General features: G+C 43.7%; 1 protein-coding gene across 1 annotated transcript in view; it reads left to right on the top strand.

Moving 5' to 3' along the window:
* LOC124594341 (putative SLC9B1-like protein SLC9B1P1) overlaps positions 1-16424 on the top strand; it is a 100417-nt gene that overhangs the window by 54064 nt on the left and 29929 nt on the right. Inside the window, exon 6 of the mRNA XM_047132709.1 lies at positions 1839-1945. Within this exon, the coding sequence (XP_046988665.1) occupies positions 1839-1945 (107 nt within the window). The remainder of the gene's footprint in view (positions 1-1838; positions 1946-16424) is intronic.

Genomic DNA, 16424 nt, shown 5'->3' with positions numbered 1-16424 from the left:
ATCTACGCCTGACTCCTGCTCTGGGACAAATTTTCAATTATATATATATATATATATATATATATATATATATATATATATATATATATGTGTGTGTGTGTGTGTGTGTGTGTGTGTGTGTGTAATTTTTATATAATAAAAATTTAAAAAGATTATAATGACCAATGAATCTTTGTCGTGAAACATTAGTTCGTTTTCAGTAGCTCTGCTGATTCAATGTGCCGCTTATGTGGTTATATTTTAAGGTACTCCACCAACACAAAAAACACTTTCATCCTTCCTCTGTTCTAAAAATCCGGGCTATTTGTCAAAACTTGATTTGTTTTAGGACTGTGTTGCACCTACAACTGTGCGTACCTCGCTTTTAAAGGAGTTAAACTCTCATCTTGTGCATCTAGAAACTGCTGTCTCTAGTAGTCAAAGTGTCACATTGTCGCTGCTGTGAAGTACCTCTCAGGTTTTCATTTACATTAGCTGAAATTGTATCTATAGCACAATCTCCTCCATTCCACATACTTACTTGCTCTGCCGCAATAATTAAGCCGCTTGTCATTAGCTGTGGCGTACTGGCTTATTTCTCCACTTCCCTTGTAATAATGCTTGAAACTATGTGGAGCATATGAAATAAATGAATAGAAATTACTCTTAACACAGTACCACCAAATCATAAATATATAGCCGATGTCGCCTTGGGTTAAACTGCCGTGGTGTAGTATAACACTCGATATACTAATAGCAATGAAAGACACAAACCAATAATTGTTGCACTGCGGGTAGCTCGTTTCGATCACAATGTATTTCTTTCTACACTACATAACCACCATTAAAAAAACAAAATATATTGTTAATTCACGTAAATGTTGTACATTTGGGAGTTACTTTATTTGGGTGCCGTAAGTCAAATGGCTCTGCACATCAGACTTAGAGCAGAATTTCTGTGTAATGTATATAAATCTCAAAGCGATTAGATAACTTTCACTGACTGACCAACAAAACTCCTATGTACATTAACACTTAGCGACTGCGTTTTGAGGCTTCAGTAACATGTAGGCACTATTCTGTTCACAAATCATTGTAAATAAGTATTACAGTAGTTGTATTACATGTTTCTTACCTTATAAATAAATATAAAACTTTTTTATTTTAAATTCAGTGCAATAGTATTTGTAAAATGACTCTTAGTGTTCATTAAAAAATGACGATCATTCCACTTGGGACCTGTGGAATGGTACATTAGCTTATTTGTTTTAGTTTAAATATTTGTCATGTATTGTTGTTTTTCTGACATGTTCCACATCCTGGAGGACCTCCTCACTACGGATCAATTGGAATGAAAGTAAATCTAATCTAATCTAATCTAAATCAATGGCACGCGGTAAAAGAAAGTATATATTTGGAACATAATATCGTTTTACCATAAGTGATGCGTTCATAGAGTACAATATCCAGATGATAAGAGAAACAGGCACCGCTTTCTATACCTAACGATGAGACTGTTGGTTAGTGCATGGTATTAGCAACAACTGCATAAAACTGATTTTGAAAGCAGTTTTTGCTGGCTCAAAGATGTAACTACCAAACAAGGCTTTAGTTAAATTAGGCTTATGGCAGTTTAGAGGGAGAGTAATGTTAAAGTCTTACCTTTATTATTGCACTTTTATCGTGAAAAACTTGTTCATCTAAGTACAAAATTGGTCTATTATAGCTTCGCTACTTTCAGGAACCTTACTCACATTTTTTCAGGTTTTCACGGAACACATGAAACACAATATTACACATCAAACGCAGTATTACATACAATGTAACAATGTTTTAAGCCCTGTCTCTTTTTCCTGCAGGAAACCTCACCATGAAGATTATTGAAGGACCTCTCGGAATTATCATTGGCCTCGCTTTCGGTATCGTCTGGGGCGTCATTCTGTACTTCTTTCCAAAGCCGGAAGATGTAAGTGCTAATGTACTGCCATAAGAATCCTGTGTTAGTTTTTTAACCAACAGCATTGTTAAAAAATAACTGCCCTTCAATGAATGCTGATTATCGAGAGTCTCTTACGATATCGAAGACTACTGCTTTAGCTGGTCCATGAAGTGTACTAATCATGTGAGCAAGGTGAGTCAGTGTGCAATTTATAGACCCCTGTTGACGTAACTCCCGTGCGCAGACATTATCTTGCCTTATGAAACCGTTCTACACGTCTCAGTGTGGTGGTGACTTTGTGACTTCTTTGCAGTGTCGCACGAGTAACGGCATGAGTCATTCCCAAGGATGACTCGTGTATAACGAGAGGCTAAATCCGCGATCCAGGTGTTGGTTACCACGATGTTCCATTCCCACTACACTATGGACGCCAGTACTAGAACCGCAAAGCTTCACTTTCAAGCAAGCGTTAGAATTATGTATTCCGGTGAATTATATGTAGTTGGCGTATTGTAATTAATGGTAAAAACTGACACAAGTGAAAACATATGATAACAGTAACAAAAACCTTCCAGTAAACATGGGTCTCCCGACGTACCGTTGACTTTGATACGACGTGTTGTCCTATTTAAAACAAATGGATCTGCAATTATCGTCCCATTTTTGTAATTCCTTCGAGCTGTCTTTCTTGTCTTAGACTGTATTAACTGCCCCTTTAATTGATCTCCATTTTCAAGCAGGCTACATAACCAAAAAACACAATACTGCTTCAGCAGGTTGTGTGTTACAATATGTGCTCCGCTTGTCGTCCTCGCATTTGAATGCAATACTGCATTCGTCTCATAGCGAATTACGAATTCTTTCAAACGACACCGGATTATCTAGTAAATCTTCACAAGACCGTATAATCCGGTGTCTCGGATCCTCAACCATAGCAACAGAAATGCTGTACACTTCTATGTTGAGACAACCCCTAACAGTAAAACCAAGAGAATTGAGGTCAGAAATCGGAGTCTACGGTTCAGACCCTGCTCGACCTATCGATCTTCGACTATGCTGGTGCGTTAGATGTTGTCTTACATCAGTAGCAAGAGGTACCGGTTCTACATTAATCATTTACTACATTCCCTGGCCACTGGGTCTGGCTGAAACATGAGCCAATTAAGCGGGCACCTAACCAAAACACAGTCTAAGACAAAAAAGACACATCTCGAAGGAATTACGCAAATGGGATGATAATCGGTTGATGTGATGTACATGTACAGATAAACGAATTCCAATTTCAGAAAAATCTGATGATTTATTCAAGAAAAATGGAAATGAGCGTTTGGCGTCATTGGCCGGGAGGCCACTAATGGGGCGGGTCCGGCCGCCTTGGTGCAAATCTTATTACATTCGACGCCACATTGGGCGATCTGCGCGCCGGATGGGGACGAAATGATGATGAAGACAACACAACACCCAGTCGCTGAGCAGAGAAAATCCCCGACCCAGCCGGGAATCGAACCCGGACCCCTTAAGACTGCATTCCGTCCCGCTGACTATTCAGCTATCGGGGCGGACATTTATTCAAGAGAAAGAGCTTCACAAACTGAGCAAATCAATAACGTGTTGATCCACATAAGGCCCTTCTGCAAGCAGTTATTCGGCTTGGCACTGATTAACAGAGTCTTTGGATGTCCCCATGAGGGTTGTCCCACCAGATTCTGTCCAATTGATGGGTTAAATCGGCAAAAACCCGAGCTGGTTGGATAGCTTCGTCCATAATACCCCAAACGTTCTCAATTTGTGAGAGATCCGGCTAACTTGCTAACCAAGGTACGGTTTGGCAAGTACGAAGACGAGCAGTAGAAACTCTAGCCGTGTGCGGGCGGGAATTATCTTGCTGAAATATAAGCACAGGATGGCGTGCATGGGGGGCAACAAAACAGCGTACCGCTGTGCTAGTGGATGACAACCAAAGGGGTCCTGCTATGAAATGAAATGGCACTCCATACCATCACTTTATCTGTCACGCCACATGACGGGTGACAGTCAGGTTGGTATTCAGCCACTGTCTGGGGTGTCTGTTGACACGTCTGGTCATCGAGGCCTCCACTCTCATTGACTGGAACAGCACTGTCTTCAGTGATGAGTCCCGCTTAGAACTGGAACCCACGCCGCTCGCCATATGGCCCGACAACCAGCAATGATGATATGGGGCGTCATTCCATTTCATAGCAGGATCTTTTTGGTTGTCATCCACGGCACCCTTACAGCACAGCGGCACACTGACGTTATTACACGCTCGGTTCGTTGCCCTTCGTGGTAAGCCATTCTGGGCTTACATTTGAGCAAGATAATGCCCGGACGCACATGGCGAGAGTTTCTGCCGCTAGTTTTCGTCCGTGCCAAACCCTGCCCAGACAGCAAGGTCGCCGGACCTGCCCCAACTGGAAACGTTTGGAGCATTATAGACAGGATTCTCCAGCCAGCGCGGAATTTTGGCAATCGAATGCACCAGTTGCACAGAATTTGGGATGATATCTCTCTGGAGGACATCCAACGCCAAGCCTAATAACTGGTTGCATAAGGGCCAGACGTGGGCCAACGCATTATGGAGTTGCTTAGTTTGTGACGCTACTTCTCTTGAATAAATCGTCCGATTTTTCTATAATTGTAACCGTTTATTTGTCTCTACACGTACATCACATCAACTGATTTCCGTCCCATTCAAATAATTCCTTGGTGGTGTGTCCTTTTTCTTGGTCTTAGACTGTGTTTCCATTTCAGATACATTTAGATTTAACCAGGACAATATTCCAAAGTGAACAGTGTCGGCATTCGCTATTAATTGTGATGCACTGTAGACAATTTCTCATTCAACGATTAGTATGGCAAACGCGAAACTTGGTTGCCTCACATTAAGCGGGTGGATAAAAATATGGAAACACCAAACATAGCACTTTACCATGCCTAATACGGTATAGGAAAACCGTTGGTATACGGAACAGCTTCCAGTCGTCTCGGAATGCATGAATACAGGTCCTGTATGGTTTTCAGTGTAATCTTATACTATTTATTCTGCAAAATAGTGGCAAGACCAGGTAACTATGATGGAGGTGGACGGCTATCACGCAAGATTCTCTCCAAAGTAGACCACAAAGATTCAATAATATTGAGTCTGGTAACTGTGGTGGCCAGGGGAGATGCGACAGTTCATCCTCGTGTTCACAAAACCAGTACTGGGCGATGCGAACTGAGCGAACAGCGTCTTGGAATACAGCATCACCATTGGAGAACAAACATTGTACCATGGGTTGGACATGATCGGCCGAAATGGTCACATAATCCGAGACAGTGATGCAACCCTGCAGAGCAACCATGGGGCTAATAGAGTACTATGCTATGGCTGCCCAAATCATCACTGAAACCCGCCATGTTTTACTCTTAGGACTTAAATTTGGCCAGAAATTGGAAACATCGTGAAATAAGACCCATTGATTTATAGTCTAGGTTTTATGGCTTCGGTACCGCGTTTTTCTGCTACGGGCATTTGTATCACTGATGAGTGGTTTCGGAATTCCAATTCACTGCTTATGGAGGTTCCTACGTGCTGTTATAGGGCTGACAGGGTTTTCGAGTTCGACATGCAATTATCCAGTGATTTTTTGCAGCTACCATCCTCTTATGTTTCGTCACAACCTTATTCAGGTCATTCAACACACACTTTCCTCCGTGTTGTCACTTGGCGTATGATGTTTTTCCATTTTCTCTGCATACAATATAAATCTACGATACGGTGCCTGTTGAAACATTTTGGCTAGCTTGATTGCGTTGTTTTTTGATTCTGCTGTATTGTTCCTTTTAACGATAAATTAAATATTCTGAGATACCTTAGCAGATGTTCCCCTAGCCCGTCTCTTCTTCTGGTAAATATCTAGTGCAGTGGCGCAATGGTAAGGCAGCGATCTAGCATTCGGTTCCGACACCCAAGCACAGATTTTTGTGGTTTCCCTGTACCGATCAACAAGAGGTGCCGGTATGGTCGCTCTGAGAAACACATATTCGATTTACTTCGTCATTTTTGTTTATCAGAGCATGTTGTCGATTGAACTTCAGACCTTTATCTTCCTGCCTTTTATAAACTGTGAATAAAAATTTTTCTTAAAGTCTTGTTCTATTCTTGTTTATATCTCTTTGGGAAAAGTTTCCCCATTCGTTTAGCTTCTACATAAAGTTTCAAATACTTACAAATACTGTTCCCTTTTCTCCATCGTCGGCATCTGACATCTGTGTGCCGTTGTGCTCCAGACGAGCAGTTTGCAATTATAGTTCTCAATTAGAACTCAAAATTTAATACCGACCTCGTCCTTTTCTTGAATAAAGCTTTCTTTATCTGCACTAACTTTCTCATCTGTACTCAATACGCGACGAAAGTCGTGGGATAGCAATATGCGTGTATACAGATGGCGGTAGTATCGCTTACACAAGGTATGAAAGGGCAGTGCATTGGCGGAGCTGTCATTTGTACTCAGGTTATTAATGCGAAAAGATTTGTAACGCGATTACGGCCGCACGTCGTGAATTTGAACGTGGACTGGCAGTTCCACTTCGTAAATCGTTAAGGATTCAACATTCCAATATCCACAGTGTCAAAAGTGTACTGGAAATTCCAAATGTCAGGTGTTATCTCTCACCAAGGTCAACGCAGTGACCTACGGCCTTCACTTAACGACCGAGAGCAGCAGCATTTGCGTACAGTTGTCAGTGCTAACAGACGAGCAACACTGCGTGAAATAACTGCAGAAATCAATGTGAGATGTGCGACTAACGCAGCGCTAAGGACGGTGCGACGAAATTTGGCGTTAATGGGCTGTGGCAGCAGACGATCGACGCGTCTGCAGCTCCTTTCCGGGGCTTCTAACCACATCGTTTGGACCTTGGCCTGGTGAGATTAGTACCGATTTCAGTTGATAAGAGCTGATGGTAGGGTTCGAAAGTGCCTCAGACTCCACGAAGCCATGGACTCAAGTTGTCATCAAGGCACTGTGCAAGCTGGTGGTGCCTCGATAATGGTGTGGGCTGTTTACGTGGAATGGACTGGGTCCTCTGGTGAAACTGAGCCTATCATTGACTGGAAATGGTTATACTTGGCTCCTAGGATGCCATTTTCAGGTGGACAACGATGAAGTTTTTATGGATGACAATGTCCCGTGTGACGGGTCCACAAATGTTCGTAATTGGTTTGAGGAATATTCTGGACAGTTCGAGCGACTGATTTGGCCACCCAGATAGCTCGACATGAACCCTATCGAACATTTATGGCACGTATTGGAGAGGTCAGTTTGTGCACAAAATGTGCACCGGTAACACTTTCGCAGTTGTGGGCGGCTGTAGAGGCAATATTTCAGCAGAGGACTTGCAGCTACCTGTTGAGTCCATGACACGTCGAGTTCCTGCAGTATGCCAGGGAAAAGAAGGTCCGACACAATGTTAGGAGATATCCCATGACTTCTGTCAGCTCAGTGCATATCCCGATAGCTGAGCGGATGGGTTCGCTGCCCTCTATAATAAAAAAACGGAGTTAATGTATCAACGACGAACTGAAACGGGTGTCTTGCGACGTCCGCCCCGAGCAAATACAACGAACGAAAACGAACAAAATGAGATTTTTAAAAAAAGTGGTCAGCGTGACGAATTGGCGTCCTACGGGACCGGGTTCGATTCCCGGCTGGGTCGGGGATTTTCTCCGTTCAGGGATTGGGTGTTGTGCTGTCTTCATCATTTCATTCCCATCCGGCGCGCAGGTCGCCCAGTGTGGCGTCTAAAGTAATAAGACCTGCTCCAAGGTGGCCGGACCTGCCCCGCAAGGGGCCTCCCGGCCATTGACGCCAAACGCTCATTTCCATGTGCTAAGCAGGCAGTCCATTGAACAATTGTTCGAAGATTTTGTTACTTCCAGCCCTATCAACTATATGTGGGTGAACTCGAACTCCTTCGACAACATTTCGGAAGTTGTTCAGTGATATTTTCTGACTATTTTTTCATGAGAGATTTGTGGTCTCCTGTGGTTCGTTACATAGTAACTGAATTTCATTTGATTTATTTCCCCTAATTATATTTGTGTCCGTATTACGCTGCAAGTATCCGCACAACTGTGAGAATGTCGTCGGTATGCGTTGTATGTCTTGTATGGACGCAAACTTCTTTCGTTCAATCACAGTGCTTGCAGTTGACAACAGTAACGCGCACTTTTCTCTTCGCCCTCAAACTTGCGCACATTACTGCTGGGGTCTGTCTCGAGTATGCTTTTTCGACAGTGTCAGTTGTACGTTCGTTGTCTGTGATACACAGAAGTACGAACAGGTTCAGTCTGAAGGGCTGCTCGATATACACCTCGCGTATGGGTTCATTAAATGTAATGAAAGAGCCCAAAAAGTGTATGGTCAGCTGTTACCGTAAAGACGGCAATTTCATCACAATACTTTTGCATCCTCAGATAGTACTGTACGTTTTGAAATAGCATATTAGAGCCTTTTTCATTATTGCGAAAGTATTTTCATGAAAACAAAGATAACCGGCGTAACAAACCGAATACATTACAGTTGCATTATTACTGTGTGACGAGCCACCGGAGATCACAAGTCCTTCATATCAAAATATTGACAAACTGTCCCTGAACAACAGCTGAAATTTTATCAGTGGAGCTCGGCTTTACCCAGTGCAAAGGAAAAAGCTTCGACCTACTTGTAAAACTGTCATATTGTACTTTCACATTGTAAGAGCATAGCCGCTTGTCCCGATGGCAGCTTGGTGCTTACTTTGCTTGGCATGAGCATTTAACACCTCACCCTACACTGGGCAGACCCGCATTACCTTGAAGAGATGACAACCGTATGTCAAGCTTTAGTCGTTAACGTGTGACTCACGCCGCGCGGAGTCAACGTGTGTTTCTCTATCAGGCAGGTCTTCGCAGTCGCCTAACTTTTAGGGCGTGTAAAAATGTTATTCCTTACTTTGAGTAAACGGTTGCTTGGTTTCATAGTTAAATGTAATCAAGCAGTCATCTGTACACGTTACTGGATTAAAAGTCAAAAAAATGTTCAAATGTGTGTGAAATCTTATGCGACTTAACTGCTAAGGTCATCAGTCCCTAAGCTTACACACTACTTAACTTAAATTATCCTAAGGACAAACACACACACCCATGCCCGAGGGAGGATTCGAATCTCCGCCGGCACCAGCCGCGCAGTCCATGACTGCTGCGCCGAAGACCGCTCGGCTAATCCCGCGCGGCGATTAAAAGTCCCACTCCAGGATTTGTTATCAATGTGTGAAGGCTGCTTTTAGAAACTACTGTAGGGATTTTGATGCAGTTTTCACTAATAAACTGATTAAAAGTACGCGGAGGCTCCTACGTAATGCGGAATTGACCACTACTCTTCACGACAGGTGGACCCGCCAGTGTAGAAGAAGAGGTAGAGTATTGCGTTGTTCGTAGAGAACCAGTAACAGCAGAAGAGTCTAACAGGGGAACTCATTGACTTCGAACGAGGATGTTACCTGAGTAAAAAATAGTCAAAGACATTTCAACCACGGACCCCTGCTGAGAAAGGGGAATGGGGGAGAGGTGGGATGGCAATGGCGGCAGACGCCCCTTGCCAGAATTCAGTTAGGTTACGAATATGAAAAAGGATCTGTAAACGCAAGGCTCAGATTTTTATGGCCTAAAATACAAGAAAATTATCACTAGAATGACCTGAAAATACCGATAAAATGACGCAAAAATGATGTATGGTGCGTCAAATAAAAGTGAGCCGGAGAACAGATCCAGGTAGAATATCCGTCCGCAAGATCGACGTGATGTGCCGGTCTCTTGCGACAGGCGTCGGATTGATTTGATAGCACTCTGAAGCATTTTCTGGTGAACTGCAGCCACTTTTTCTGGTGTGCGGCCGCGTACCGGTCTGTTTTTGACTTGTTCAAAGCAGAACCAGTCTGAAGCCATTTTCGGACTGAGCGTTGGATGGCACTCTTTGGTGGCACTTTGAAACCATTCAATGTCTCAGCAGACAACTGAGCACATCGTTTCCACGACTTTGTTGTCACGTAACTTTCCGGAATGAACACCCGCTGCTTCACTAACACTGGAACAGCCCGCACTACTCTCAGAGGCCGTGTAGGTCACACGGCGGGCGTACGCGTGGTGTACGCATCACGGGGTGTGGTTACATGCATAAATTCACGTCCAATAGTATACACCCGTCCGGATAAGTTTTGTTTGCCCCACTCTGTATAAAACATATGTAAACTGAGGTACATACTGAGGTGACAAAAGTCATGGGATACCTTCTAATATCGTGTCGGACTTCCTTTTGGCCGGGATAATGCAGCAACTCTACGTGACTTGGACTCAACAAGTCGTTGGAAGTTCTCTGTAGAAATGCTGAGCCATGCTGCCTCTACAGCCGTCCATGATTGCGAAAGTGTTGTCGGTGCTGGATTTCGTGCACAAACTGAATCTTCGATGAGACTCGTGTCGGGTGATCTGTGTGGCCAAATCATTCGCTCGAATTGTCCAGAATATTTTTCAAACCAATCGCAAACAATTCTGGCCCGGTGATAAGGCGCATTGACATCCACAAAAATTCTAGCGTTGTTTGCAAAGGTGACATCCATGAATAGCTGCAAATGTTCTTAAAGTAGCCCAATATCCAGAGGACCCAGTCCATTCCATGCAACCACAGCCCACACCGTTATGGAGCCATCACCAGCTTGCACAGTGCCTTGTTGACATCTTGGCGCTACGGTCGCAGGTTCGAATCCTGCCTCGGGCATGGATGTTTGTGATGTCCTTAGGTTAGTTAGGTTTAACTAGTTCTAAGTTCTAGGGGACTAATGACCTCAGAAGTTGAGTCCCATAGTGCTCAGAGCCATTCGAACCATTTGACATCTTGGCTCCATGGCTTAGTGGGGTGTACGCCAAAATCGAACCCTACCATCAGCTCTTACCAAGTGAAATCAGGACTCATCTGACCTGGCCACAGTTTTCCAGGCGTCTACGGTGGTCACGAGACCAGCAGAGCCGCTGCAAGCGATGTCGTGCTGTTAGCAAAGGCACTCGCGTCAGTCGTCTGCTACCATAGCCCATTAACGCCAAATTTCACCGCACTCTCCTAAGGGATATGTTCGTCGTACGTCCCACATAAATGTCTCTTATTGTTTGACGCTATGTTGCTTGTCTGTTAGCACTGACAATTCCATGTAAACGCTGCTGCTCTGGGTCGTTACGTGAAGGTCGTCGTCCACTGTGTTGTCCGTGATGAGAGATAAAGCCTGGTATTCTTCACACGTGGAATGTCCTTGCGTCTATTTCCATGTATCATTCCGCGTTGAAGTCTTTTAATTCCCGTCGAGTGCCCATAGCCACGTCGGAAACCTTTCCACACGAATCCCCTGAATACAAATGACAGCTCCGTCCATGCACTGCTCTTTTATAAGCTGTGCATACGATACTGTCGCATCCGTATATGTACATATCGCTATCCCACGACTTTTGTCACCTCATTGTAAAATTAACTAGAGTAATGAAAAGCTTCATGGCAGGTTGGAACTGAAATTAGAAAAAGAAATTTAGTTTAAAATCGTTACGTTTTCCTTTAGGAAATCAAAGTTCTTTGAAGATGCACAAAAACCGTATAACCATCGTGTAGCTATTGTAAGGTGGCTATAATTTCGCACCTTAAAAGCACCCATCCACATACTTTGCGCTGATCTACAAACACAATTAGATATGATTTGATAGATCGTACATCGTATATATGTATATTTAAAGGAGACTGACATTGTCACGTACGCCTTGTCAACACTTGTTAACGCTTACTGCATGAAAGGTGACGGAGTCTCTTTATTATAAAAACAGCGCAATGAATGATTGCCTATACTAGTAGAGGTTGGAACGCCAATGGAGATGAAACGGCAGGCAGAACTCAAGCTCTGGGTGGAAGGCCAACACAGGTGTTGGTCCTGTTTGAACACAGGAAGTAGCTAGAAGGACGTTGTGGCACCTGAGCTCTGGAGCACAATAGGGTGACGGCCGGCCGCTATTGTAGTAGGGGCCGGAAGGATAACCAGATAATACTTCCGAACTCTGTAAATCTTGGATGCAGGTGAGAGGAACGAAGAAGCGGCACCTCGGAAAACAAGCAGGATAGGTTATTTCCAAGGGTTTTTACTCAGAAGTGTACCATTTTACGAGTATAGCTTATTCCTCGCAAACTTTCCGCTCTGGAAGACAAAAGACTAAAATATGGTTGGTCGGCGTTCGGAAGAATCTGTAGAGAGGGAGAACATTCCGTGGTTTCGGGAATATGATTCGTTTTCGGAATTACGATGGGGGGAGCTGAGCCTGCTGGGAAGCCAGCGGTGGAGAGACGAGGTCTTCCGTTGTGAGCGCCCGTGTGTGATGGTCGCTCGGTGTCAGCTTTGGTGATACAGACGGACTTACTGTCTTTGCTTTCAGGAGAGTTTATAGTTGGAACAGTTAGGCACTGTCCTGTTGCGCACCTATATGATTCTGGATTTCACCTCCGGTTTGGAAGTCGTTGTTGAGTACGCACCGTTCAGTAATTTAGAGCAGTCCCTCTGCCTATACTTACGTTGAGACGTGTCTGAACTCCGTCCTTGTGGCTGGGAGTTCGCGTTTCTCGTCTGTAGAACACAGAGAGGAGAAGACAGTATTAGAGTACACTAGTCAGAGGACCGCCTTTTGCCGTCCTAGTGTTTGAAGGAGTTTATTTTGGGCTGGAGTTCTTCGATCGTCGCAGACGTGTACGAGAACCACCACTTCGACGCAACGGACGCAGCACATAAGGTGATACCGCAAATTGCTTCGGTTTATTAGGGCTATAAAGCTAAACAGCTGTGATCACGTTAGTTTATTTCTACTGAGGTTCCACACCACCGTAGATCATCTTTGAAAGTAGTGTCTTCTAGTGTTTGGTACGTAGACAATGTCAGTTATTGTCGCACCTTAAAAGCACCCATCCACATACTTTGCGGTTATTGGTATTAGATTCAAATGGTTCTGAGCACTATGGGACTTAACTTCTGAGGTCATCAGTCCCCTTGAACTTATAACTACTTAAACCTAACTAACCTAAGGACATCACACACATCCATGCCCGAGGCAGGATTCGAACCTGCGACCGTAGCGGTCGCGCGGTTCCAGACTGAAGCGCCTAGAACCGCTCGGCCACTCCGACCGGCTTGATATTAGACCGCGCAGTCATAATAAGGGGCAGAGTTGGGTAATTGATTTGTAATTTTACTTAGGAAATGTAAACGTTGTAATATAAAGTTTTTTTAATCTACAGTAATATATAAGCAGGAACAACGTTTATCATTTTGTAGTATTAGTTGCCTTAATCATTTATTTATGTTTAGGCTGTAATTTATATGTTAAAGTCCAGTAAGAGATCCTAAGATCTGCTTCGGGGGGTAGTCAGACAGGGCTAAATCTTCATTTTAGCGTTTATTATTTCCGTTGCGCACATTTATTTTTACACCCACCTGGAGTAACATCTTTGACTATTGCAGTGTATGACACTCAGCCCGGAGAGGTACTCGAAAGTGAAGCGACGTCTATTACCAAGCAACATGTGCCCGTAGTTGGAAAATTTTTCAACATTTACTGGGACAACTGAAGTTTGTACTTTCATACTGTCCTTTAAGTACGAAAAGGAATCTAAAAAATCAACAGACCAATATAGACATTTCACAAACGGACATTAAGGCGCACGAAGTCCACTAGCAAGTACATATGATGTGTTGCTGTTATACCTTTAAGAAAAAGCTAAATGCAGAAGGATATAAGCACATTTTACAGCATTGTGTGCTGCGTACATCAGAGGAACAGTTCGGAAGTTATGACGATGATGATGTTTGGTTTGTGGGGCGCTCAACTGCGCGCTCATCAGCGCCCGTACAAAGTCCCAATTTTTACACAGTCCAATTTGTACACAATCCAATGTAGCCGCTGTCACGAAGATGATGATGAGGACAACACAAACACCCAGTCCCCGAGCAGAGAAAACCCCCAACCCGGCCGCGAATCGAACACGGGACCCTGTGATCCGGACGCAGCAACGCTAGCCACTAGCCAAGAGCTGCGGACTTAATGTGCGTCCAGATACTTTTGATGAGATAGTGTAGTTCAACCCTTCCAAATAGCTACAAGGAGACGATGGAATTTCACATCCCTCTCTGTCAGAGCTATCGCCAATAACAGTGGCATGTGCCTACGCTCCGTGAGATTCCTGGACGGTGTAACACGCACTACCGAACAGGTGCGCACAACATTCGTTTGGCCTCTTGGTATTCAAACACTAATGATTGTTGCTACCGGTAAGATGTAGGGTGAATTATCTAAAACTTACAACAACAGGTATTGTGGAAATGGAAAGTGCTATTGCAGTGCGGTTTTCACAGAATGGATTGTGTTCAGGGGCTCATATTGCTAACCAATAAACTGATTGTAATAATACTTAGAAAGTGTATTATTTGTGCAAACATACATGTTTAAATGGAACAATGCCTGTTGACATTAACAGACTAAAAGCAGGATAAATTAGAATGTCAGTGTTGTTTGTTGCAGCACCCTAATGCGAGTCGTTTACGAGATATTGTATTTTGAAAAGTTTCCATGCCGACACTTCTTTGTGCCATTCAACCAACGTAGTTGCTAGGTACGGTGATGTTATTTAAAATTTTAGTAAGCATTCTGTAACTGAAGCAAAGCCACGATCGGTATACAATGCTAAAAATAAAAAAATAAAAAAATAGTCTCATTCGTATTTAGAGATTTTTATTCGTTAGCAACATGTTTCGGCCCTTTCCTTTTAGACTATCTTCAGGCCGTCGTTATGGCTGCCGCTGGCGGTAGAAGGTGCGAGATCCGTAGAATTAAGCGTGAGCAATGACATCCTTATTTCTTCCGATCTCGCTCCGTTTGCCGCCACCGGCAGCCATAATGGCGAGGACAAGCCTGAAAATGGTCTGAGGAAAGGGCCGAAACCTGTTGCTGCCGAATAAAAATTTGAAAACGCGATATAGACTGTTTTGACTTGATTTCTAACAATTATGTTATGTTTGCTTACAGCGTGCTTATGTGTTTCTTGAGTGCCTTGTGACTTGCTAGTCAGTCAGAGTGTGACAGTCCAAGCAGGAGGTCGTGAGTTCAGAAAAATCCGACATGCTCATGGTGTACAGAGAGTGTAATAAGAATGCAGTTCGTTGTTGGGTGTATGCGGCAAGAAACGATTAAGTTGCACCCTATATTAAGAGAGCTGCATAGAAACGATAATGATAATAATGTTAACTTCTGTACATGGGCGATGAGACAGGATACTCGAGATTTATTATGTATCTTGTTTAGCGATGAAGCCACATTTACCAGCCATCGCAAGGTTAAATGCACGAAACATGCACCATTGGTCTGTCGACGATCCCTGTTGGCTTTGTCAGGTGGAGCGTCAGAGTCCATGGAGTTTAAACGAGTGGTGTGGGATAGTGAACCATCAGCTCATGGACCCATTTTCCATAGACGGAACACTGGACTGCGCAGAAGTATCGCGGCCTCTTAACAGACCATTTTCCACAGGTGCTAGAGGACGTTCCTCTGCAGACCAAGAGGAACCTGTGGTACCAATATGATGGCTGTCCAGCACATAGTGCACCAAGTACCACGGCATGGTTCATGAATTGTTTCTAAATCGTTGGACTGGACGAACGGGACTTGTACCTGGCTCGTTCCCCGGATTTGACGCCTGTAAACTGTTTTCTGTGGGGAAAGCGGCAAGACGATTTCTACAAGGACATACCACTACACCCGATGATATGCAGTGATGTATTACTGCAACCTGCTCGGACATCTCCGCTGGAATGCTAGTACATGTGCAGTAGTCGTTCCATATCAGATCGGAAGCGTGTATTGCCACTGCCGGTTGTCATTTTGATCACAACCCGTTATGGTCATTTGTCTCGTTACTGGTCAGACTCCACACAACTAAAATTTGGTGTCTGCTGCTATAGGTATTGTACAAGTGTTGGTGTGGAAACTTTTCAAAATACCATATCCTGAAAATGACCCGTACTAGAATATTACAACAAACACCACTGACTATTTTAAGTTTGTTAATGTCAGTAGGCATTGTTCCATTTAAAGAAGTGTATGTTTGCACAAAATATACTTTCTCAGTATTATTACAGTCTGCTGATTGGCTAACATTACAAGCCCCTGACTACCAATCCATTGCGTGAAAACTGCTCTATAAGCACGAGATGAGCCATTGCAAATGTGAAATGCTGGTACATTCATAGCCTGTGCAACCACCTGAATGTTGAACGTAACCATCAAATGTATATGCAGTGTGTTGTATGGGTACCGGATCTCAATCTGTGGGATGGAGTTCCATACCTTTAGCACATCGTCGATCAATCCAGGGACGGTTAGTGTTGTTTGTGA

This window comes from Schistocerca americana, chromosome 2 (assembly GCF_021461395.2).
Source record: "Schistocerca americana isolate TAMUIC-IGC-003095 chromosome 2, iqSchAmer2.1, whole genome shotgun sequence".
Classification (NCBI taxonomy): Eukaryota; Metazoa; Arthropoda; class Insecta; order Orthoptera; family Acrididae; genus Schistocerca; species Schistocerca americana.
The sequence above is the reverse complement of the archived record's forward strand: the minus strand, read 5'-3'. Positions and strand labels throughout refer to the sequence as shown.